The sequence below is a fragment of the Henckelia pumila genome, chromosome 2 (assembly GCF_033568475.1).
Source record: "Henckelia pumila isolate YLH828 chromosome 2, ASM3356847v2, whole genome shotgun sequence".
NCBI classification, from domain to species: Eukaryota; Viridiplantae; Streptophyta; class Magnoliopsida; order Lamiales; family Gesneriaceae; genus Henckelia; species Henckelia pumila.
In genome coordinates, this window is record NC_133121.1 from 117,974,188 (window position 1) to 117,998,953 (window position 24,766).

Sequence of the window (24,766 nt, forward strand, 5' to 3'; positions counted from 1 at the left end):
TTCGATGAGTCAGCCTTTTGGTTGGATGGCAAGAATTCTTGGGGGGACAAGGGGATTTTTTTATGCATCCGATCCGCAGCATGGTCTATACCCTACTCACCTAAAATATTTATTTGGTGTGTTAATTTCATTTGGATATTTTTTTTATATATATACTCCAATTTGTAATATTGTTTTATTCATTAATGTCTTAAAAAGTTGAGCGAATTTACGGATACGAGAACAGCTTGCTTTGGTATAATTTAGACGTCGTACCAATAAGAGAGTGTGTCTTAATATATAACTAGTAAGTGTATGCATACGATGTGTGTACATAAATTAAATTTTTATCTAAAATATAATTTTATATTTTTGCATAATGACCGGTTATTTCGGTATGAATAAATTCTACTGGCAAGCGAACCAGGTCAAATTATAATAAAGTGGACAAAGGTCCAGATGTCGAACCCACAGGGACTGTAAAAATATGATTACCAAAATCTATTTATTTCTAATTAATCTAGACTAATGAAAAATGATGATTTCAGATTTTAAACTAATGAATAAAATTGCAAATAAAATTAAATTAAATAAAAACGCAGCAGAAAACTTTGGATTACTTAAAATTTGGAAAAAGTTCGATCAAGGACACACGTAGGTACCAGACAATTCATGCAACAAGCAATCGATCTAAGATATCAGACTTAATCTTAATTTACGGGAATTTTCCTAATTTATTCGAAGGTCTATTTCTAGAACAATCAAACCTATTCAAATATTGATGAACTAATCTTTCGTAATTCTAATCAAATTTGAATGCATAAATCACCGTGAAAATTCAGTAGACACCTAAACCGCATAATGAAACCGAATTATATTTCTAGTCAGCTTTACACTATGTTGAAAATCAAAATGATCGAATTCGAGACCTCCTCTGTCGACTTAGACTCGATTAACAAGCAAACAAATAACTGGCCAAGAAATTTGTAAGACGAAGATAAATTTGATAATCAATAAAATCAATTAAGTCTGAAAATCTCAAATAAACAAATCAAGTTTTTACATAAACTGTCTGGCCCAATCACGTGGCCTTGATCGAAGAAAAGAAACTACTCACTAATAAACATGATTCAATAAATCAAGTTTAAAAACATAAAATAAAAATACTAGAATAGAAGAAATTCGCTCCACAGCCGCCGTAAGATTTGCCTGTACTCAAAAAGATCAAAAGTCCTTGAAAAGAGCATAAAAATTCTATTTATATGGCCGCGCCAATTGGAGTCCTTTTCAAACTTAAAAAAAACTTGAAATTAGGTTATGCGGACACGCGCGCGCGCGCCTAGGAAGTCTCGCGCGCACAACGTAAACAAACAGTGCATCCTCGATCGTCTCGCGCGCGCGCGGCTTCTCTGTAACTCTCTGGACATCTCTTCGGCGCACGCGCGGGGCATGAGCTCGCCCGCGCGCGCCTCTTCTATTCATGCTCTGGATTTCTCTTCTGCGCGCGCGCGAGCCCCTTCTTCTTTCTTGCCTCTGGATTTTCCTCCGGCGCACACGCGAGAAAGGGTCTTGCGCGCGCGCGCCTTGGACGAACATAATTCCTAATTTTAGCTTAATTTCCTACAAAATTCAACCAGGTGAGTCTAATGCAAACACATAACAAAAGACACTAATAAAACTTACGAAATTAACCTAAATGCATGCAAACTAAACAAAAAATACTATAAAATAATGCATACTAAACACACTTATCACATAACAAATTTTTATATGAAATATAATAAGATTCGAGTAATTTATAATTAAAGTTACGTTTTTTATTATTAATTTATTACGATTTATTTTATTTAAAAAAATTATGTTAGTTATGGGGTACGATAAAGGTACATATTTTGAAGACAAAATTTGGTTTGACATAATCTACCAAAAATAGTTATTATCTATGCCTCAAACTTAATAATATAGAAGAAGAAAAATATTAAATTAAACTAGAAATTTTTCACGTCGACTAATATATATGTGTGTACACATATATATCATGCAATTTGTTTAGTTCCAAATTATCTTAGGAAAAATCCCATTGCTTAAAATTATGATATATCGACTGTTTTTAAGCTCAATGAGTTTTTTAAATCTAATATATACATAAAATTAGCATTCCTGTTCATAATGTAATCGGGGGAAAGGGTGATAATTAACTATTTCATCTTGTTTGAAATATTAAAGCTGCAAAAAGAAACCAACAAGAAATGGACAAGAAAGAGATATTTGTTCAACATTTAGTAGATTTTCCAGTTGCGATGCACTTTTTCATGTGGCATCATCACGTGGATTTGATACTAGTACCAAACATAAGAAAGTAAATATATAAAATATATAACTTCTGGCAATAAAAGGTCCCGTGAGTTCTCATAGCACGTGACAATGTGAAAAAAGGAAAAGGACATCGAATTATGTCTATGTTCTCTAAAATGATAACCGTGATTGATTAGACAAAAAGAGTATAAATTTAATATATTCAGGATTTCAAAAAAGACTTAATAAAATTACTTGACCCACAAAACCAAAGTTGTAATTTCGTATAGTAATTATCTGCTAATTATTTTTAAGAGATTCAATTAAATTGTTAATGGCTTTAGCTTAAGATGATGTTGTTTGGTTAACGACAAGAAAAATAAACAAGATTATCTTAGGCATTAGTTTACCTAAGATGCCATGAAATGTAACTCAATCGGAAATGGTCACACATATATCGGCATCTACTTATTTTGCCTAACACAAAAAAAAGGTTCTCATGAATTTTCATTATTGTTTAAAAATAATATAAATATCAAAAAATTCATATAATTATTATCCTATAAATTGTCTCACAAATTTTCTATGCTTTTTACAAGAGCTATTAATTTTTCATTGATTCAGTAAGGATATTTATTATGAATATTATTAAAACGTCCCCTTCGAGTAGTTACAAGTTGTCGATTGGAAAGAGAGTTTGACTTGAAACTTGAAATCCTGTTTTGAATTAATGGTGCAATCATAAAATCAATAATTGGCTTTTGACTTGCGATCGATAAGAAAGAATCCCCCAGTTGGCTTTAATGCAAAGAAAAAGACCCTTAGTACAGAGTGTTTTATGTTGTTGCATAATTGCATTTGCATATATATTATATATGTTACCGGATCAACTCAAAATCAAATAAATCATAATAATAATAATTCCCATTCAAGCTACCGGATTCATTTACACAAGAAGCCTCATCAAGGCAAAAATCTTACAAAATTGTCTAGATCTAGCCTAACACTGGTCACCCGCCGCACATATATGTACACTCCAACGATGCCAGAAAAACAAACAAACATATAGTTAAAAAAAAAAATTGAGCAAAAAAAAGGATGGATGAGCAATTAAACTTCAATCATGGTAGCAAAGAAGCATAACCACACATCTCCTAATAATGTAGAGCTTAGCCCTTTGCTCCCTAAGCACTCTTCCGAGTCCTCTGCTCGAAATCCCCTTCTTGTTGCCACTCTTCATCTTCATGTCCATTTTTATGATGATGATTGAAAATCAAATCACCCCCTTTTTCTCCTTCTAATTCTCTAAATAAATAAATCAACTCGGACAGATTAATTGTAAGCAACTCTTAAGGAGAAAAAAATGGAAAAAGGTTTGAGATTTTTGATGGAAGAAGTGTGGTTTTTATAGGAGGGAGATCTAGGCGTGCATTGGTGGATTAAAGAGGCAACTGTTGTGGCCTTTAGGTTCTTAAAGAGGCCCCCCCACCTCACTTGCGGAAACCTTTCCCGTTTAGGTATTGTTACCATTATTATAATGATATAACAACACTACATATATAATCTAATTAGCAAATGTCACTTTTCTTATGATATGATAGGATGATACAAGTTGTTGGGAACTTTAATTGATTAATTAATTACATATATGAACTCAAGTCCCGAGTAAGAGCATCTCATCCGAGTCATTAAGCTTATAAGCCATCGATTATATATGGTAATCCGTGTACATGTATTTCCAGAATTTACCTAAATGGGTTCTTATAAAAAAAAAAATTGTTTAATGAAAAAGGAGATATTTATGTTCATTCATTAAATGATTAAATTAATTACTCTAACGAGTTTGTATGGTATTTTAAACAGCTAACATAAGGGGTCGCCCATTACTTTCGATGGGAAACATATTTGATATTATCTCCATAGTTTTATATGCATTAATATATGTTGGTGATAAGGCTACAATTATGTTGTTGGGACCTAGCTATTTTTCTATTCACCGTTTGATTTAAGTGATATGATAAGTAATACATAAATAAGTAATATAATGTAAATTAAAAATAAATAAAAAATAATAGTTAGTACATTATTTGATTTGATGGATATATTATAACTTATTTGATTTAATTGATGTAAAATTAATAATTAATAGATGAATAAATAATATGACGAGAATAACGCGAAATTGAATAAGTTATACATAGATTAATAATACACAAAACCAAACAATGTCTAGTAGTATATATTACATTTTATTAGTCAGCCTTTTGTCCTACTGTTATATATATTTCATAATTTTTTGAATTAATTTATTTTGATCACATAATTACCATAATTTCATTTAAACTAAATCCCTCCACATTTTTATTAATTTGTTCATGAATATCATTGTTGATAAAATAATTTTATTAAATTTGCCACATTAATTACTATATCAACAGTCAAAATCCCACGTGAAATACAAATGGTTATGGCCATGCCATATTCTCCTCCAACGTGTATTTATTAATTTATTATGGAGTTGTTTTTTTTCTTTTTTAAAGCATTATGGAGTTGTTATGAACCCAAGAAACAGAGTTTTCTAGGCTGTGAGCCTGTGACCCATTTAAAATTTTGCCATACTAAATAGTAAATACTATATAATATTCAATTCTGCAGGTTTGCTCGTACATTCATAATAAAATATGAAGGGAAAAAAAAAAAACAAAGCAACCCACTTGCTTCTTCTCGTGTTCCTCCCATGCTTTAACATTTAGCGGGCCCATGTTATTTTTTTTTATTACCGTGTTAAAAAAATTATTAAATAATCTAAAACGATAAATAAGTATATTATTTCTTTCCAAATCAAATTTAAAAACTTCACAATCAACAATATTGGTTATATATTCACATACCATGAAATATTGCTACATATAAAAATTAAGTGTTCCCGATACTAGTATTAATTAGTAGTTGTCAGTACCACAGATTTTTTATGTTCTATTGCTTAATTATATCTAAATATAATCATATCGGTTTTTTTTTTTTCAAAAAATAAAAAATCGTACATATAGTTAGTAAATATACGGAATGTATAATGAAGTAAATAAAAAATTTCCTTTTTTTTAATCACAGAAGACAGGAATAGCAGTGGAGATTAATTAAATTAATAATAAAAATTGCACGATAATCTAAGCATGGTTACAGGTAAATTGTAGTGTCCCATGCTTGAATTAAAATTCAATTGGTGTTGTACAATCAGAAATAAAGTAAGGTCACACGTGAAGGTCTCGTGGGTTGATATAGCCACGGCTCCCCCTTGTCTCGACAGTTCACCATATAAAATTAATTTTGCTCTCCATATTATTTTCTTTATATATACTTGATTCTTCAATTATAATCATTTACATTTTGAAAAATAAAATACAATCGGAATTTATAGTAAAATATTCTACTAATTTGCATCAGAGGAATATTAATTTGAAAATCTTGCAATTAATATTAACCACCAATATTATACGGAAAATTTAATAATATTAATTGATTATATTGAATTGATTTTGGTCCAAATCGCAAGGGATTAATTTGGAGTGTCAATAAATTAATTACGACACAATCAACATAAATACACTTTGTCTCGAGTTGTTGAACATGTAACGCGGCCATTAGTTTCCTCTAATCTCTTGACTTCTTCAAACGGCCACTAACATTTATATATTAATATGATTGTAATTCTTATATTATACTTTGGCTTGAGAGAGCAAACTCTTGTGATAATAGTTGGCATTGCCACCCAACTCTTTGACGATAGAAATGTTATTTTTAGGAAAGTATGTATCATTATCACATATCTAATAATTAATTGATATTTATAATAATTAATGTTCATATTATTAATATAATATAATATAAATCATCAGATCAAGATAAGATAACTTGAACTCAAGCTTCTCAAGATATGATCTCGATACTTTCAAAAGATGATAATAAAAAGAAAAAAAAACGGTTGTGATATAATAATATTCTTATTATTATTTGGGCCTATGGGTGGCCCAAAATAGTAGAGTCGTACGCTCGTCGTACGGCAATATTTGGGCTTAGTTTTAGTGGCGAGTCTTTTGAGTTTTGGGTCGTACGGTGGTCGGTGAATAGTAAAGCCCAAAATGTTCAGTAAAACAAAATGTTTCTAATTATCCCTTTCGAGTTTTGATGGAACGACAAATGACTCGGCTGAGCTAAGCTAACATACGAATGGCCTTTGCAAACACTTCTTCGTTCTCACTCAGCAGTGGCGCAGCTGCCGCTCTGCAACTCTCCTTCAATGGCGACGCCAAATTTTCAGGGTTTTCCGCTCTTTTCATGGGCTCCCCACTCTCCCCTGGTCAAACTTTACCCCTCTCTAGTACGTCTCTTCTTTCTATCTTTGCCTGTGTGCAAAATTGCGAATATATATACTCGTGCTTATGTACTGGGAATTGGGAGTGGGATATGGTTTTTCTATGGTAGAGGGGGGTTGTATTGCTTCATCAAGAAATAGAAAGTTACGATCTTGGGATCTTGTGTGTGATTCTCCCTAAATTCTGAGGTCTGGAGAAGCTGTAGAATTAATAGTTTTATACATCATTAAACCTCCGTACAGTTTCCAAATATTTTAAAATTCGGTACTGTGTTTGTGCATTGGGAGTGATGAAGTGATGGTGAAACAAAGTTAAGTATTGATGACTTTGGTGTAGCAGGATAATGCATATAAGCTGGGAGAAATACGATTTGATTTTTCTTTGGGTAAAATAGCCAATTGTGCCTGGGATATTGGTGTTTTCTTTCATCGCCTCCAATTTTTTTGGGTACATTTTTTGACAGGACATGAAGGTTCAAAAACGAAGCAGCTTGTAATTCAATCAAAAAGGTTATCTGGTTTGGAGGAGTCGATCAGAATTAGGAGGTAAAGTATGCATTTGTAAGTTTCTATATTGGTTCATGTAGATGAGTTCGATTATGTATCAATGTTGTCAGCAACATAAAATCAAGATAGGCTGAATTTTGTTCTTCTTTTTTTTTTTTTTTTTCCTCGAGTCATATATTCAATGTGTTTTTTCTCAAGGTGTTTTGAACCCCGTGAATAGAAATTTTCTCTGCTGCCTTCCAACTTCCTTGTTATTGATAAGTGGTTTCCTTGGTTTACACCTTATTTACAGGACATGTTCCTTTCCACTTTATTAATTTGAATGCGTGATGATGGTAAATTGTTAATTGTTTCCTCTGTCCGTGTCCCGTGAAGATTAAAAGATTTTGAATTTCTTTTTCTATTGATGCGTAGGCAACGTGAGCTCCAAACATCGTCAACACCTGATAGAAGACCTGCTTTGAGGCGTGGAAAATTATATCCTAGACTTCCTGTGCCTGATAATATTCCAAAGCCTCCTTATGTTAGTTCAAAATTGTTGCCAGAGATTTCCAGCGAACATCAAATTCACGATCTTGAAGGAATCGCTCGCATGAAGGCTGCATGTGAGCTTGCTGCTCGGGTGCTAGAGTATGCTGGATCATTAGTGAGGGTGAGAATTTTCATGATCTGTTTTTTTTCCCAGACATTCAGGTTCTAGCACAATTAATTTGATACCAAAAAGACCAACATATTGAAATTATATAGGATATTTGGAATATGGTATCTGACTCCATCTGGCTTGACTTGAAAAGCACATAGTGTGACGGAATTAGTGAAAATAATTTATTTTGTGGGGAAAAATTAGAAGTTTGGGGTGCCAGAGCGGCTCACATACATGATGGGGGTTTTACCTTTTCTTGTTCGAGGAAATTTATTTGTCATCACATTTCATTTCAGCCATCAATAAACACCAATGAAATTGATAGAGCTGTTCACAAAATGATCATTGATGCGGGTGCATATCCTTCACCTCTAGCATACGGGGGCTTTCCGAAGAGTGTTTGCACTTCAGTTAATGAGTGTATGTGTCATGGAATACCCGATGCTCGCCCATTACAGGTTTTATGTGGTTTATTTGGCACCCGCTACCTGCTGATATTTGTTTCTTTGCATCTAAAAAAATTCATTTGTTGTGCAGGATGGTGATATAATAAATATTGATGTGACGGTCTACATAAATGTATGTTTTTATATTAAAAAAATGACTTAATACGTCTGTCTACTTTCCTTCTAAATTGAAATGTTACCAAACTTGATATTTATTTTGTTGTTTCAAGAAACTTTCCGCGCGACAATGTACATTCAGGTCCTTATTCTTAATTGTTGTATGTCCTATTAATTTCTGTTCTTTCCAGGGTTACCATGGAGATACATCCAAGACCTTTTTGTGTGGTAACGTGAATGATGCAATGAAACAACTTGTAAAGGTACCTTTATTTTTATTGTTCCAAGAAGCCCTTTATGATGCTTCTCTCCTTCAGCTTTGGTGACTATGTATTTATGTAATTTTTACAACAAAATGAGTTCCTGATTTGCATTGTCAGGTGACAGAAGAATGCATGTATAAAGCTATTGATGTTTGCAAGCACGGTGCCCCTTTCAAGATTATTGGGCAGATGATCAGGTACTTGAGGCTACCTTTTCATGCTTATTTGATGGGATTTAGTGCATCAATGCTGGTTGCTCGCCCCATTTTTCTTTTGTTTTTTTTGGGCCAAAAGCACACCGAAAAAATTGATACTTCAAGAATGTCAATCCTGATTGGAAAATTGATTTTTCAACCAGGACTTGCCATTTGTCTTGTTATACCTGATAAACTGGTTTTCTGTTCTATCTTATGGCCTTGCATTTCATCAGAATAAACTTTGCGAAACAATTTTACTTATCTGTAAACTATTCATGCATGACTATTTTTCATTGAATATTATTTTTGGGTTCTCAAGCTCTTGTTTGCCATTGTTGCTTGCCTCAGTGAGCATGCTGAAAAATATGGCTATGGCGTGGTGGACCGGTTTGTTGGACATGGCATTGGGAAAATTTTTCACTCTGAACCTCTCATATTTCACCAACGTGAGCAATTCATTGAAAGTTGTTCTTTCAACTTGCTTATTAATTAGACAATAATGAATTCAAATGGGAGGAAGCACAAGATTTCAAGACTCAAAAATTCAAAATGATTAAAAAATATATATCTTTCACAATTGAGAAGTCTGAATCTTGGATGCGTAGTGTTCATTCCCGCTAAGATAGCAACTATGCCAATTAGCTCTTGGGTTGGGTACATAACCTTCAGCAAATCAATCAACCTAGTGTTGATACACAGTAAAAGTTGATGCATCCATTAGAAACTGAGCTTGCAATGATGTAGCTCCTTAACGCTTCCCATTTCTTCGACTGTTCACTGCATAGAAAGTCCAAAGTTATGCCTTGTAACTGTATCACTCTTATAGCGAGTATGCTTTGTTTAATTCATCAGTCAATCTCTGTGTTTTCCTTTTATTCCTAATAGGTGACAGTTATTTGTATGTGTATATTGACTTTCTATGATAGGTAACGACAAGCCAGGCAACATGGTTGAAGGACAAACATTTACAATCGGTGAGTTTGAAATTTTTCTGGTATGAAATTAATTAACTAAGAAAACATTCTTACTTCTGTAGAACAAACTGAACTTTGCCAATGGATTTCATTGTGGGTATTGTTCTTGTGATTTGTTTGAGCATTTTTAGTAGTGAACTCCAATGATTTGTTGCTGCAGAACCGATTCTTACGTTGGGAACAACCGACTGCATAACATGGGCGGACAAATGGACTACCTTAACAGCTGATGGCAGCCCTGCAGCACAGTTTGAGCATACAATTCTCATCACCAAAACTGGCCATGAAATTCTTACCAAATGTTGAAAGACTCGCTTTTTTTCAGGGGCATGTCCTCGAAAACAGAAACAACGAATTCAGTGTTTGCGGAATCTTCTATTTCCCGTGGAATTGATCAAGAAACCTGATAAAAAAATGGTGGTCTCGACATGTTCCTGTCATTGAATCAAGAGAAGCCGCATCCTTGAATCGTTACAGTGCATATCGAAGATAGTTCAAAGTATAGCAGATTATTCAGTACTTGGGGTACGATTTCGAATTTGGCATTAGCCCTGGAAGATTTCAATATCATGAATTGTACTCCATAATGTCATGTAAAATGAAAATGGTAGTCTATGTTTTTTTTCCCTTTAAATGGACGAATCAAGATTCTTCAGTAAAAATGGACGAATCAAGATACTCAAATTTACTAGATTATGACTACTACAGATACATATCTAAACTAGAGGCCAAGAATACACAAATGTACATATATTACCAAGAAACAAGTTGGAGAAAACATCCAAAAATAGTGGAGATAAATGGTAAAGAAAAAAAAAACGACTCACATATGAACCACGATGCTACAGGGAAACAAACTAGAGGACCTATAGAGATGTAATGTAATGAAACCGTGTTAGAAAATAGAACCGAGTAAAATGAGCCAATACATAAATGCAAAGAAAAAGACCAAGAAAATGATCAGTCCCCTCCCCATCGAAAGGACATGGACAACTGATATTTAGTTTCTTTCTTTTTAGTTTTTCCCTTTTTACGGTAATATTATTTAGAGCAATATTTCAAGAAAACAGGGGATTCTGCTTCTAGTCTCTTTTCAAGTCTTTCACCTAATCATTTTGTCTACATATTGCATTCCTTGTAAATAAGCATTGAATCTTGTCACATTTCCATTAACTTGTATTAGCTTGGTCTTAAAACTAAACTCATTCAATTACGTATTGGAATTAAAAACCTATTGTTACCATTTCGCTCGTAATTTATGGAGATTGTTGGAGTTCAAGTTTGATAGGTGAATAACAAAAATATTTTGAGCTTGAATTTGTTAATCTCGCGATTTTAATAAGAAAATGCTTGGACTTTTTGTGCTCTAGTTCGTCTACAATTATTAACAACGATATAGGGGGAAAGAAAAAGAAGAAAAATCCTTTTGTATGCACTAGTTCAGCTCAAGATATTTTCGAACAAATAAGTCCAAATCAACCTCTTTAATAACTTTTAGAGTTTCTCTCACACATACGTCCAACTTTTTATTTCCTGCTATAAATCTCACATTATCTTTATTTAGTTATCACTCGAGAAAAGAAATTTATGTGAAGGTAAATTAGAAAATCACTTATTTTGCAAAGAAATTAGTTGTTAGTGAACCTATTTCATCAATGTAATTTCAATGAATACTAATGCATAATATTTAATGGATGTTGCGGTGTTATCTTATCACACGAATAAACAAAGTTAAAACCCAATATTACTAAAAAAAAAAAATCTAGCTGCCTCCAGCTAGGTGAAAACAAATGAGCATTGACTGATTGACAAAGACATTTTTCACTGCTGGAACCTTGAATAAAATCGAAACATTCGAGTATCAGAATGTGATTACAATCAGATTGGTCTCTAAAACTTTACCAAATTAATATTGCAAGTGCATATATCATTATATCTTCTGATCATCTTGCTAGCTTAATCCCCATATCCATGGCTTGTTCAATCTCGCTAAAACCAAATCTTTGCAAGAATCAAGCACCATTTATAAATATTCCTTCAAGGGCAATCGAAAACATTAATGGTGCTTCAAAATTTCCCAAGATTTCCACAAGAAAACAACCCAGCAAGCATTTGAAGACTCGGGCATTCTTCTTCAACAAACCCAAGCCAGATCCAGCAAGAATATCAAGTCAGTAGAATTTCCAAACTATATTTCATCATCAATTATTACATCCTCTTTTTTTTTAGCTTATGTATCATCATATCTCGAGTTCTTCTGTTCATCATCATATATACGATTAATCATTAAATTAGTTTAGTCTATAACAGATTTAGAAGTAAATATAGTGGTGGCTGAATCGCATATGAAATTGATAAAATAAATTAGAGAAAATGTTATCTGATTTCGGGACCAGTTCATGCTGCCCTTGGGGTTGCTACCCAAGGGCAGATCAAACGGTCCGGATTAATCTGCAGATCAAATGATTTGATGATTATAGATCGTTTGATATGCAATTGATAACAATCCCAAGGATAGCATAAACCCAACCCTGATTTCGATCTACTCGGTGAGTTTCTTGAAAATATAGATTATAAAATAATCAAGTTGGACTTTGAAGTACTCTACGCTTGAGCACGTTGTAGTTCGCAATATTATATTGTATATAGTCAAGGCTAAAGTAATTATAATATTTTTTTTTGGATTTATGGTCATTAATTTCTTAAATCTTATTTGTTTTTATTTTCAAAATAACCTTCAATCTAAAATCATTTCAAAAGATTATGTATATATGTGATATTCAGCCAAGACTCAAGAATTGTACGTGTACGAGATGAACGAGCTGGACCGCGGCAGCCCCGCCTACTTGCGGCTGAGCAAGAAGGAGGTGAACACCCTCGGAGACCTCGTCCCTTTCTCCAACAAGCTCTACTCGGGCGACTTGCGGAAGCGCGTGGGCATCACGGCCGGCCTCTGCATCCTCATCCAAAACGTGCCGGAGAAAAATGGCGACAGATACGAATCCATATACAGCTTCTATTTCGGAGACTACGGCCACATTTCGGTGCAGGGGGCTTACCTCACGTACGAGGATACTCACCTGGCGGTGACCGGCGGCTCCGGGGTGTTCGACGGGGTGTACGGGACGGTGAAGTTGCAGCAGATCGTGTTCCCGTTTAAGCTTTTCTATACTTTCTATCTCAAGGGCATCAAGGACCTGCCGGCGGACCTGGTGGTCAAGCCGGTGGCGCCGGATCCTTCGGTGGTGCCGTCGGCGGCTGCCAAGGCCGGTGACCACCAAGCCACGATTCCTAATTTTACAACTTGATTGATTGCTGAAATTAAATGTGGTTTTTTTTTTTAACATAACAATACAACCTCTTTTGTATCAAATATATATTTATCATTTTAAATTTTTATATATTTGTATTGAAAAAAAAATGATAAAAATATGTGAAAACAAAAACGAAAAAAAACTACCTTGTATTTTGATAACTGCATTCTACGATCTTTTTAAATAATTGCACTCATTGAAGGAAACTAAAATCAATTTGGTTTATTAATATTGAGCACATACGTATAGCGTGTGCATTATTTGCTAGTATTAATAATTTCTGCTAACACCTTGATTAGATAGGCTTTTTAGTGGGTTATTTGATCTGAAATATTTGTTAAAAACAATGAGAATGATATTGTATTTTAATGATTTTTTTTTTAAATCTGAAAACAGTAGAATTTTTACGAATTTCTAATCTTGATGCTATTATATGTGCTAAAAAAAATAGGACACAAATAGTTAAAATTAAAATATAATCTTGATAAATTGATATTGTTAAGATTAACATAGACAAATTTTTTCATACTTTGAGCTCGGCGGACTCTTGTGTTTTCAAACATCGATATTATCTCGAACTCGATTTTGGATTATCGGTACAAAAGAAATGCATTTTTAGATTATATATAAAGTTAATGATTTTATATTTTCAAAAAACAAATTAGTTGATTTCCAGATATAAAACCACGGTCAAGAAAGCAACCCAAGTACAAGAATACTGAATTCTAGGACTGCTTGGCCCATAATTCTTAGTAGAATATAAAAATTAAAAAAAGAGAGAGAAAGAAAGTTATTCATATCTGCTCGGCCCAAGCCCAAATAAATTAAAATAGTAGACATTATCTATATCTATAGAAGTACATAGAAAAAAATTCAAAAAAAAAAAATTAGAGATCTAATTAAGTCAAAGATATCAAAAAGAAATAATCCGTGAGCTGACCCGCAACCCGTCAGCTAGTTGGGACTTGAGACGGGTAACGTCTATCTTTTTGGCGAGTTTAAACTCATCTATTTTAGACAGTACGACGAGCCGACCCAACAAACTTCTTCAATTTTACTTATAACTCGATGGCTTAAGCACGGTCGACGTTACCATTTTGATATCTCTAAACAATAGGAGGCATAAAATTAAATATGCATATAAAAATACAATAGAAAGGCTGCTAGATGATGTATATATGATCCAAGAGACCATGTAGCTAGTGAGTAAGAAAAAGAAGGGAAGCCCACAGGGGCATAGGCAAGTTGGTAAGGCCTGAGGTGACGTGGGAAGAAATTCCCCAGCGTTGCGGGTTCGATCCTCGTGTGGAGCATATTTCCTGCTGAAATATTGTGGGGGTATGCTCTGGGGATTGGGCCATGTGCTCCCTTCTTCAGGTCCCTGCCGCTCGTGCACATCCCTCGATTTACCTTCCGCATAACCCAATGGGTCTTTGATTCATGTGGTATGGGGTCCCTTCGAGGTCAATTTTTTTTTTTTTTTAAAGAAAAAGAAGGGAAAAAAGGGAGAAAGGAAATTTGTTGGTATTAGGGTGAAAGAGAGAAAGTGACAGTGAGTGTGAGAGAATTTATGTAAGATATGTTTGTTCTTTTTATCTGAAAAGAAAAAAGGTAAAAAATACTTGTGGGTGAAACCCTAAAAGCAGTGGTCCATTGTTACCCCCCTGACACAAAGTGCTAGTAGTTTTAGTCCAACTGCAGATTCAAATGACCCACCCATCCCTGCACTAAATGCATGCTCCATTTTACTAATATCAGTATTGAGTGCAATTCATAAAAAGTTTCATCATGGAGTCAGTATATATACTAGCTAACCCCAACTGGTTTCAATTTTCATTAATAATAAGCTTAAAATTAATTATGATTTCTAAACCTAGCTTGAAAAGGGAAAAAATTAATAAATCATCAATGTGTTTTTTATTATTTGATAATTAAATAAATAAACAATTATCTTGTAAAATGAAATTAAGATGATGAACAGTACGTAAATTCAGAAACTGTACCATATTTCTGACATTTTCTGTGATTTCTGCCATTGTTTCTCTCACAGTGGGCCTGAATCATCACTTGACCAATGTGTGGTTAAAAAGAAAAACTATATATATATATATTTATAGTGTAAAATGTATTTTGTTAAGTTAACTATTTATAAAATGTTATATTGGTACACGAAAAAATTAATTTTACCCTTAATATGAATTAATATTATATTGATTAATTTTAAAATATCATATTTATTAAAAATTAATAAAAGTTCAATTATTTTTAATAATAATTGATTTTAAGTTCAATTATTTTGAATAATAAATTCAACTAAGTGTATATTTTATTTTTAAAATAATTTTTATTGATTGTCAATTAAAATTCATATTAATTTAAAAATTATAAGAAAAAATTACCTTAATATTTTTATAATATATTTATATTGTACTCGTTAATAAATTGTTTATATTTTTAAAATATAAATAATATATAATAAAATGGTATTCTTTTCTTAATTATTCGTTTAAAAAACTGATATAAATTATATATTAATAAAACCACAAACTCAATAAATAAATCATATGCATATAGTACTAAAATATATTTAATAACGATAAAATATAATTAAATAAATATTTATTTATTAATATTTAATTCAAGTGCGTTTAAAAGTATAAACTTATAAATTATTAAATCAAGTGGAAAAGTTTTGGGTTATTAGAACTACGTAAATTGAGACAATGAGTGAAATTTTTTTTATGAGATTTGTTTTTTCATGATCTAATCTTTAGTATTGAAAATTTTTGTACCAAATATTGAAAAACTAAAATGATGTATATATTTATTTTTTTAATAAATACGATATTTTAAAATTATTCAATATAATATTAATTCATATTAAGGGTAAAATTGACCTTTTATTTGGATCATGTACCAATTAAGCCATTTTCAATAGTTTGTGTACTAATATGACATTTTAACAATAGTTCGTGTACCAAAATATATTTTACTCTATATTTATATATAGTTTTGTGTGTGTGTGTGTCTAAAATTTTCCCACACACTCTCAGGTCTCAATCTGCACACAAACAGATATACATTCAAACCAGACAACGAATTTGGTTAATGGAACAGTAAATGAACTGCCACTTCAAATATTAGTAATGCATTAAAAACTCCCTTCATATGTATGTCTCCTATATATCTCAAAACAAACCAGACACGTCTATTATTAAAAGTATGTTTGATTACAATGTAACTGTGTAAAAATCATCATATATATTTAATATTTTTTTAATTAAGTGGAGATTAATTTTAATTACCATGCTATATATAATCTCATGTCTTGTGAAAACTTTCAAGCTAACTATTATTGTTTTTTGAATGCCTTTAACATGATTAAAGAAACGAAAACAAAATCGGATGAAGTACCGAAAAACCTCGAAGATTTAAATTTTAACACATTTGAAAACATACATGGATCAAATCCCTATACTTATTATAATCATTTTCAAACCACATGATCTAATTCCTCTTGTTCATATTCATCCACCTCCATCTCAGTGTTGTAATATGAGTACAAAGCCTCACTGTGCGGCGCATGGCCTCGGCCAAATGAGCGTACGTGATCCTTGAGCGATCTTTTGTGTTTAAAATCGGAACCACAGATGCAAAACCAAATCTTTCCGCAGTTCTTTTCGTGCGTGCGCCAATCCCCTCGGACAGCGAATGGCTTACCGCATTTCCCACAACCGAAGGGCTTTGCGCCATGTTTCCGCTTGTAATGTGTTTGTAGTGTTCGGAAATCCTTTAATGGCTTCGATCTTGGGTGTTCTATGTTGTTCTTGCAGCCTTCTGCGCAGCAGTAACATGGGAGTCTCAGAATTGAGGAACCTGCTTTTGTTCCCTTTAAAGATTCATGCCCTTTTCTGTATTCTGAGCCATGCCCCCACATATGCATCTACATAACAGCAAGATCATTTTTTATTTTAAAAAAAAGGACATTCATTAGGGCAAAACAAAAGAGTTATAATCTACATGTAAGCAAATAACTCCAGATTAAAAAAAAAAGGACACTGATTAGGGCCAAAAGAAGAGTTTTAGCTTAAGTGCAAATGACTCGATGACTATGTATATACTACTTTCAAGAACTATTCAGATCTTGCATGAACTCATTGATCCGGAAGATCTGTGTGCGCGCGCGTGTGCGTGTGCGTGTATATTCATACATATATATAGACAAGAAATTCAGAAGATTTGACGGGTTCAAAGAATTCACTTGAATCTCGACTTACAATTCCTGGCAAATTCAATTTCAAACAAGAAAATATAACAGCATTAATTAGAACCTGCATGTTGTTGTATCTGTTGAAAGTCTTGTTACAGACAGAACAAGAAAACTGCGTAGGGCCAACAAGAATTTGAGCTGGAGTTGGAATCCAGTACTGCTTTTCATTAGGGCTTTCTGCGGCAATGGCTACCGAGGGTGATGAAGCCGCCGCCGCATTTTGTGGGCGGCCAATATGAGAAGGAACAGTGGCACCAGCTTTTTCGCCACTAGGGTTTCCCAAATCCTGCTTGTACTCGCCGAAGCAGGGGTTGAACGTCGGTCCGGGCGGCCCGAGAGAGAGTACAGTCGAGTAGCCATGATCATCTTCTTCATCATTCTCCAAACTACAGAAACCCCCACAAGAACGAAATTGCATGCTGATATATTGGTTTAATTTATAGACAAATGATATTGATCATGGACTTCATTTGAAGATGAAACTATCAGATTTTGGGATGTGAGAATATTTCTCAATTTTTACTGAGATTTTTTTTAAAAAACTTTTTGTATTTTGTGTGAGATTGCACGTGGAATGTTGGATTTTGGCGTGTTTGCATATGAAGGAGACAAGATATAGGGAAAGAAGGAAAAGGGTTGGAAGAAAAATGCATTGAATGGTGTACCCATAGATTTATTTTTTTTTCGCTTCACATCACATTAATTACACTCTGCATTAATCACTTTGTCATATTAATATTTTCATTTTTATCACTGTCTAATTTAAGTTCTCGGTGTCTTCCCTTTCTAACTTTTTTCTTCTAGTTTTCTATGTTTAGTCGCATGCCCCGAGTGCATGCATTTGAGATAAAACATAATTTCCATCCATCGGGACAAAAAAGGTAGTCATTGATTTTCTATACACAAAAATTTTCATGAGACCGACGTATTAAAATATATATATATTAGATCGATCCATCTCATTGCTAGAATTCTGTATGTACGATATTTTAAGGTCTCACCTTAGAATTTTGGTCAAGATAATAGGATGTGGTACAGTATAGGTTACTATCGATCGGTCAAGATAGTACATTTGAACATTATAAATAATCTCGAACAAATTGATGAAAGATGGACTCTTAATCAATTCAAAGTACGTACCAGACATATCCTTAATTTGTTTGATACCACGATTTACTCAAAATAATAGTGTGATCAAGTGATGTGACTCACTTCCTAACAGACTATAGAGAGGTCATGTGATTGATTGGTACACGAGTCTTCTTGAATCTTGATAACAACTGCCAATTACATGAAACTGCCTCTTTCATTTGGGTTCTATGCCCTGATTGGTCGATATTGTTGGGGATCGAATCTTATTTCAAAAGATCGAAACGACTGTGTTTAAACTAAAAATCAATCATTCAGGAAAAACAATAACCCAGATCAAAGTGTACCTTTGCTCCGCATACATACAAATGACACTCTACTTTTGCTGTGCAACATTCCATGGGGAAATTTTTCATGAACTTTTACATGTTGAAAATAACCAACCAAGCTTGTAAAACTATTCACTTTCCTAGCTGAAATAGGTTTGAGTTATAGTTTCTGAGTTAGATATGGACAAGGTTGTGTGTTACATCGTATGTGCTGCTTGTGTGTATGCATGTCGAGAAATTTTTAATGATCGGGGAACCATTTCAAAATTTATGCGAGCTATTCCTTCCATGAAAACCTAAAAAAACAATAATATAAACCTTTCAGATAATATTAACAGTGTTGTAAATGTCATAGGCAGTGACGAGACGATCAATGACTGACTACCGCTTCCATGTAGGCATTGTGTTTTATAAAATGTAGAACATAACAATATTTAGAGTTTTTTTAAATTTTGTTGACATTTTACCGCCTCACGGCCTCACCTTTGACCGCTTAAAGCAAAGGCGACGTGGGCAGTCGGTGGCCACCTCCTGCCTAGACACCGCCTACACGGCCACTTCAACCGTGATGCAGGACATTGGATATTACATGTCAAATGCAAACATACAACCCCCGTTTGGGCTCAAATCTTATCAATAAAGTCTCACTTTTCACTGACCAATTCAAAATATTCCATTTAAGGTAACCAAATTTGAGTCCCAATAAAGAGAGGCCTGACTGAACAGTAGCCCCATATTGCTGATGGATGCATCCGTTTTAACGTCATCATCTGAGCCGGAGATTGAAATATATCTGAATTTCATATTTCATGAGAATGACAAAAAAAATTGGAGCTTTTACGTGGGTCTATTTCCAGATTTCGGAATACGGGCTCGAATTTTTAATTTATTGATTAGAATAGGTGAGGTTTTCTTCACTTCAAAAGGGTCATCGGTGAGCAAATTTTATGAAACTTAAAAGAAGAGAAAAATGATGCTTCGGAAAGGCAACTTACCTTGGAAATGGGTCTAGAATGGAATAAGTCAAGTTGAACTAGGGACATGAATACATGATACAATTATTTTCACAAATAAAATATAGTTTTAAAATTTGAAACACGAAATGCGACAACTTGTGCAGGTATCTTAATTGATATACCTGTTCAATGCTAAGTTTTAATTCATTGGATGACAATAACTTATATTTCAACAATGAAAATGAGGACGAATTAGTTTCTGGCGTATCTATCCTGCAACAATACTGACCTTCGGTAGTTTAGGAGTCATCATGGCTCCACTGTTGAAAGAAATGATTGAATTCCGAAAACTATGAAAAGAATTCCAGAAGAAAGCGAAACCTACATCAAGCATCGCATTGTTGTTACATCTACGAATGTTTCTCATTGGCCAACCAATTAGCTCAGCGATGACGTATTACATATATAAAATTTATTTTTTAAGAAAGAAAAACGGTGATTTATTTTTATTATTAAGGGAAAACGAAGAAAACATACTATTTTCTCAGATATTTGTTTTGCCAGGCTCTTTCCTCCTAGGACAGCAGCAGTAGTACACAAAGCTTGTCCACTGCAAGATATACAAACCAGATCAAACAAGATTGACGTAAGACTGCCATTTTTTTTTTATCCGATTAGATTAGATGACCGAACGAAGGTGATATCTTAAAAAAGAACAAAAGTACAAAATTGTATCAAGATAAGATGGTGACTAACTCGGAGAAGCATAAATGAGCTAGAAAAGTAAGCTTACAGGGGAAAAAACAAGGGAAAAAAAAGAAAGAAAGAATGAATTAATGAAAGAAAAAGTCAGAGAGTTAATGAAAGTGGGCACAATTAATTTGAGTCGGAGTCAAATAGGAGTTAGTATGAACTTACAGGATTCCTCCAAGAACAACACCAAGAGGATTCTCATCTGCAGCCAAACCAATGGTGGCAAGCTAGCCAAAAATAAAAATAAAAATTTGCTTATTGTTAATGAAAGGGGCAACATTTAAAAATTAAACAAAGTGACCAAACTTTTTTTTTGTTAGTAAACGTGCTCACTTGGCTCTTATCGCCCCATTCACCAAAGAATGTGATGGAAAAGGCCTGCAAAAACAGAACAAAAGATTACTCTCTTGTTGGCTTTGCTCAATATGTTTGATCAAAGTAAAGTGGAGAACCTTCAATAAGATTGGAGAGAAAAATTGATCGAGAAGAGGGCGACTCTGCTTTTTCAGTTCATCTGAATCCTGGAAATGCATCAAAGGGAATAACATTTAAAGGCATTCAGAAAATTCTTAAACATGAAATGCTATCAGAAGACATGAAGAGCTCCTATGCTTTAAAATGGAAAAATGGTCCACTTGAATCATAAAAAGCTCTGTGTAATATGTTCGGTAACAAAACTATAGCGGAAGGTTGGTTTAACACATTACCTTATCATTCTTAGTAGTTTCCCCACCATTAACTTTCACATCAGCGTTCTGATAGTACCAGAAATGTGGTATTAGTGAAGTTTGAGATCACATCAAGGGAATTTGTATCACATAAGAAACTCACCAGCGCCTTTTCAACTTCGGCCAATTCTTCAGTTTCCCTGTCGAGGAAAGTAATCCCAATTGAATTTAAAAGGATAGCAATAGAACAATCCTTAAGTATAAAAGAAATAAAGGTTAGAATAATACGACTATAATTCAGTACCCTTCATTAAATGCATCCCGCAAAGACCAGAGCCCAAACCCTAGAAACAATAACGTCGTGATATGATGAGTCCACTTACGGGAGATCTGCCCAGATACAAATCAAGGACCAAAACACAATAGCATTTAGATAAATAATCCACAAAGAATGCAAACCAATATCACAAATATAGAGAGAGAATTCTTTAATTGTGTCATGTCATACTAGCAGGCTAGCAAGCTCATTGCACTATAAAAATTGTATGAAAATTTACAAGCCAGTCATGGCATTCTAACAACATATTCAAATTGCGAGTCTTGTGACCATGAATACTGCTATGTGCCCAACTCCAATGTTTTTTGGATCCTTCATGGACCACAAACTCGAAAGGTTAGGCTTAGGTCTCATGGCGCCATCTTAAGAGAACTCTACCGGCACAGTTGGGCCCTAGATTCCCCTATGATAAAGTGGAAAACTGCAAAGAACATCAAGATGACAATAATACCCATTTGGGTTCAAACAATGTGTAGAAGTTGATATAGAATCCAATATCAACCTGGCTTCTGTGAATTATAAGAATCTCATACACAATGTACTTGTCAATAATAGATTATTGAAGGTATCAATAGGCCAAAGGAGCTTCAATGATGGATGTGATCCACTGGGAGAATAAAAAACATTTCATTTACTATTGGTTAGTACTTTTACATATTACAGAACAAAGAATTCAAACACATTCCAAATGTTAAAATTTATTTCTTGGAGCATATGACAAGGGGGCATAATATAAATGTTCCATCAAAACCATTTACCATATTTGGAGCAGCCCATCCAACTACAGCTGATAAGATAGTCATAACCTACAAATCAACAACTTGCTGTAAATTGAGGGCCTCAAGAAATGATTCAAAACCTAAAACATGAGATGAAGTGAAGATAAGAAAATTATACAATCAAAGCTCCGAGGCAGCCTGACAGCACAAGTCTTCTAGGGTGGCGCATCGCCAAGATCTGAAACAATCATTAATTTGCCAGGGTCACCGTTTTATTCCTCAAATACAATCTAAGCAGTGTAAATTAAATGCTGATACACATTTTTTTCAAAGGACAAGGAAATATAATCTAGATTATTTCATATATTTGTATCTTAGGAGATCGTAAATACACAAGAACTCTATGGAAATGAGTTGGAGAGATTATAATACCGAAGAGAGAACACAATTAAAAAAAGCAACAAAAGCACAAAATTTTGTATAAATAGTTGTAAAACCCAAGAAACACAATCATTTATTTGTTAATGACCTAACACCAAATTGATAACCTGTAAACAGAAAAGTATAGCCTGTTGCTTGTGTAAATTATCTATTCACAACCTTGTGATAGTGAGAAGCTTGAGGTCATAAACATTGCCAGAGTGTGAAACCACGTTCGATCCAATATGCAATTAAATAGATTTAACCGATCTATTTCTCTCAAATAGAACTCCAGTCTATAACGAGGAACAAAAAGCATGTTTCAGTATTCACCCAAAGCCAATCCACGCCTAGACATTTGGTCAATTTCAGCGCCAGTTCAATCCGACATACAACGGCTGGTAAACAGCTAACACAAATAAATTTAGACTGTATATATACAACACTGTTAATGTATTTTGATATTTAGCCTAAAATCATCCTGATAGTTTTACAAATATTACTACTGAAGTACGCGAGGACCTTAATATGATACAGTCAAAAGATGCAGATCAAGATAGAAGTTACATACAACGTAGTATATTAGTGCTAGAAACAAGAACCGCAAAAGGAGAAGGAATTTGTTCCCCAAAAAAGTTGTTGATGAGACCAATAGTCATCCACGAGAAAACAATAAAGTAGGAATTGATACCAGACACACCCTGTCCCACATATTTTATGGATTCTATTTCTAAAGGAGGTGATTATCAAATTAAAGAACCAATAAACGTAATCAGATTCCAATAGATAGAATAACACATGAGAAGATTATAAAATGGATTGATAAACATAAAAAAAATGGGCATTTCTACATTCTTATGATAAGTCAAAATGCTACCAGGATCCACACCATTCCACTGCCCTTGTCTGGAACACACATAGAACTCTGATTTATAATACACAAATTCGAAAACGGTAAAGGCAGAGAAAGAGCATGGCAGTAGCCTAAACTTAAAACCCACGAGGTTAAATTTTTTGTGTAATTACTATCCTCGAACAACATCTCCCGTCCTTGAAACAGAACAACACAGCTATTGTTTGATTCATTACAGCATAGGAGCAAACTATAAATGCATGAAAGCACATCAATTAAAGCAATTTATCTAAAATACACGACAGTAATGCAAATCAGTATCCTTGAAACCACTCGTAGTAAACGTTAGCCAATTGAAAACACGTGCGAATTGATAAAATTTATCCGATCCAAATACAACTATCGCTGAATAAAAAAAATTCCAACCAAAGTAAACTTACTGCAGCTGCAAAAAACGTCTTGTCTCCTATCTCCGATAACACAGTCATCGCGAGCGACTTCGTGAACCCCTGTTAATTCCTCACAAAAACAAAATACACAATAAACACAGTAAAAATCAGATGAATTTGGGTGGAAAAATTTGATTAGAAGCAACAACACAAGCACATAATCTTACTTGAACAACTGAGAGACCCATTTTCACCTAAGAAAATGGGGAAAGCGAAAGGAAACCTGAACGCGGAGAGATCGAAGAGCTTGGTTTATGCGGTAAAGGCGACACAGAGCGAGCGTGTGTGGATATAAATATACATACATATGCGAGCGTGGATTACACGAATCTGTGATCCGAAGGGAATCGAGGAATCCGAATTTCATGTTTGAAATTTGTTTGGACTTTTTTCTGAAAGAAATCGAACAATCTTTAACAACAATAGTTTTGATTTTATTGGTGGAAAACAAAATTCGAAAAAGAAAAGTTTGATTGGTCAATACTGTTGTCATGTTTCATCAATTTTTATTTTTTATTTTTGAGAATATGCTTCATCAAATTTTAGAATTTCATTGGATAGTTTAAATAAAATTACCTGTAAAATCGAGGTAATTTCTTATCTAACTTTTATTTTTTAAAAAATAACCTTCTATCGTGTATTTCAGATAAACTTGTGAAATCATTTTAAAAAAAACAAAAACTTTTATGAGACGGTCTCAAAAATCATTTTTTTTAGACGGGTCTCTTATATGGTTATCCATTAAAAATATTACATTTTATGTCAAAAGTATTACTTATTATTATAAATATGGATAGGGTTGATTCGTCTCACGAA

General features: G+C 33.6%; 5 protein-coding genes across 5 annotated transcripts; 2 read left to right on the forward strand and 3 right to left on the reverse strand.

Moving 5' to 3' along the window:
- Positions 1 to 3,176: 3,176 nt before the first annotated feature.
- Positions 3,177 to 3,597, reverse strand: LOC140885446 (small polypeptide DEVIL 4-like). The gene has a single exon (XM_073292404.1). It carries the CDS (start codon positions 3,524 to 3,526, stop codon positions 3,392 to 3,394), a length of 135 nt encoding a protein of 44 aa, XP_073148505.1. The 5' UTR covers positions 3,527 to 3,597; the 3' UTR covers positions 3,177 to 3,391.
- A 2,874-nt stretch (positions 3,598 to 6,471) lies between these two features.
- Positions 6,472 to 10,459, forward strand: LOC140881879 (methionine aminopeptidase 1B, chloroplastic-like). Its single transcript, XM_073287518.1, has 10 exons — positions 6,472 to 6,652; positions 7,111 to 7,192; positions 7,568 to 7,805; positions 8,093 to 8,254; positions 8,334 to 8,375; positions 8,551 to 8,622; positions 8,740 to 8,819; positions 9,168 to 9,265; positions 9,746 to 9,793; positions 9,954 to 10,459. The coding sequence occupies exons 1-10, from the start codon at positions 6,502 to 6,504 to the stop codon at positions 10,097 to 10,099; spliced, it is 1,119 nt and encodes a 372-aa protein (XP_073143619.1). The 5' UTR covers positions 6,472 to 6,501; the 3' UTR covers positions 10,100 to 10,459.
- A 1,180-nt stretch (positions 10,460 to 11,639) lies between these two features.
- On the forward strand, positions 11,640 to 13,194 carry LOC140883181 (allene oxide cyclase, chloroplastic-like). The gene is made up of 2 exons (XM_073289549.1): positions 11,640 to 11,963; positions 12,578 to 13,194. The coding sequence occupies exons 1-2, from the start codon at positions 11,765 to 11,767 to the stop codon at positions 13,099 to 13,101; spliced, it is 723 nt and encodes a 240-aa protein (XP_073145650.1). The 5' UTR covers positions 11,640 to 11,764; the 3' UTR covers positions 13,102 to 13,194.
- Positions 13,195 to 16,600: 3,406 nt separating this feature from the next.
- LOC140878249 (zinc finger protein WIP6-like) lies at positions 16,601 to 17,939 on the reverse strand. Its single transcript, XM_073281851.1, has 2 exons — positions 17,439 to 17,939; positions 16,601 to 17,050 (listed from the first exon to the last, which is right to left on the reverse strand). The coding sequence occupies exons 1-2, from the start codon at positions 17,793 to 17,795 to the stop codon at positions 16,601 to 16,603; spliced, it is 807 nt and encodes a 268-aa protein (XP_073137952.1). The 5' UTR covers positions 17,796 to 17,939.
- A 1,865-nt stretch (positions 17,940 to 19,804) lies between these two features.
- On the reverse strand, positions 19,805 to 24,342 carry LOC140882642 (GDT1-like protein 4). Its single transcript, XM_073288762.1, has 12 exons — positions 24,118 to 24,342; positions 23,942 to 24,010; positions 22,407 to 22,466; positions 22,268 to 22,315; positions 21,477 to 21,562; positions 21,336 to 21,372; positions 21,212 to 21,259; positions 20,957 to 21,025; positions 20,838 to 20,882; positions 20,670 to 20,731; positions 20,289 to 20,361; positions 19,805 to 20,132 (listed from the first exon to the last, which is right to left on the reverse strand). The coding sequence occupies exons 1-12, from the start codon at positions 24,136 to 24,138 to the stop codon at positions 20,061 to 20,063; spliced, it is 690 nt and encodes a 229-aa protein (XP_073144863.1). The 5' UTR covers positions 24,139 to 24,342; the 3' UTR covers positions 19,805 to 20,060.
- Positions 24,343 to 24,766: the final 424 nt, after the last annotated feature.

Excerpts from the sequence above, each read along its gene's own strand:
- LOC140885446 (XM_073292404.1), bottom strand. The coding sequence starts at position 3,526 with ATGGACATGAAGATGAAGAGTGGCAACAAGAAGGGGATTTCGAGCAGA.
- LOC140882642 (XM_073288762.1), bottom strand. The coding sequence starts at position 24,138 with ATGGGTCTCTCAGTTGTTCAA. Across the intron at positions 22,316-22,406 it reads GCTGCCTCGGAGCTTTGATT|GTTATGACTATCTTATCAGC; the intron begins GTATAATTTTCT and ends GTTGATTTGTAG. Across the intron at positions 21,373-21,476 it reads CGGGATGCATTTAATGAAGG|GGAAACTGAAGAATTGGCCG; the intron begins GTACTGAATTAT and ends TTTCCTCGACAG.
- LOC140881879 (XM_073287518.1), top strand. The coding sequence starts at position 6,502 with ATGGCCTTTGCAAACACTTCTTCGTTCTCACTCAGCAGTGGCGCAGCT. Across the intron at positions 7,193-7,567 it reads GAGTCGATCAGAATTAGGAG|GCAACGTGAGCTCCAAACAT; the intron begins GTAAAGTATGCA and ends ATTGATGCGTAG. Across the intron at positions 9,266-9,745 it reads ACCTCTCATATTTCACCAAC|GTAACGACAAGCCAGGCAAC; the intron begins GTGAGCAATTCA and ends TTTCTATGATAG.
- LOC140878249 (XM_073281851.1), bottom strand. The coding sequence starts at position 17,795 with ATGCAATTTCGTTCTTGTGGGGGTTTCTGTAGTTTGGAGAATGATGAA. Across the intron at positions 17,051-17,438 it reads ACAGATACAACAACATGCAG|ATGCATATGTGGGGGCATGG; the intron begins GTTCTAATTAAT and ends GCTGTTATGTAG.
- LOC140883181 (XM_073289549.1), top strand. The coding sequence starts at position 11,765 with ATGGCTTGTTCAATCTCGCTAAAACCAAATCTTTGCAAGAATCAAGCA. Across the intron at positions 11,964-12,577 it reads AGATCCAGCAAGAATATCAA|CCAAGACTCAAGAATTGTAC; the intron begins GTCAGTAGAATT and ends TGTGATATTCAG.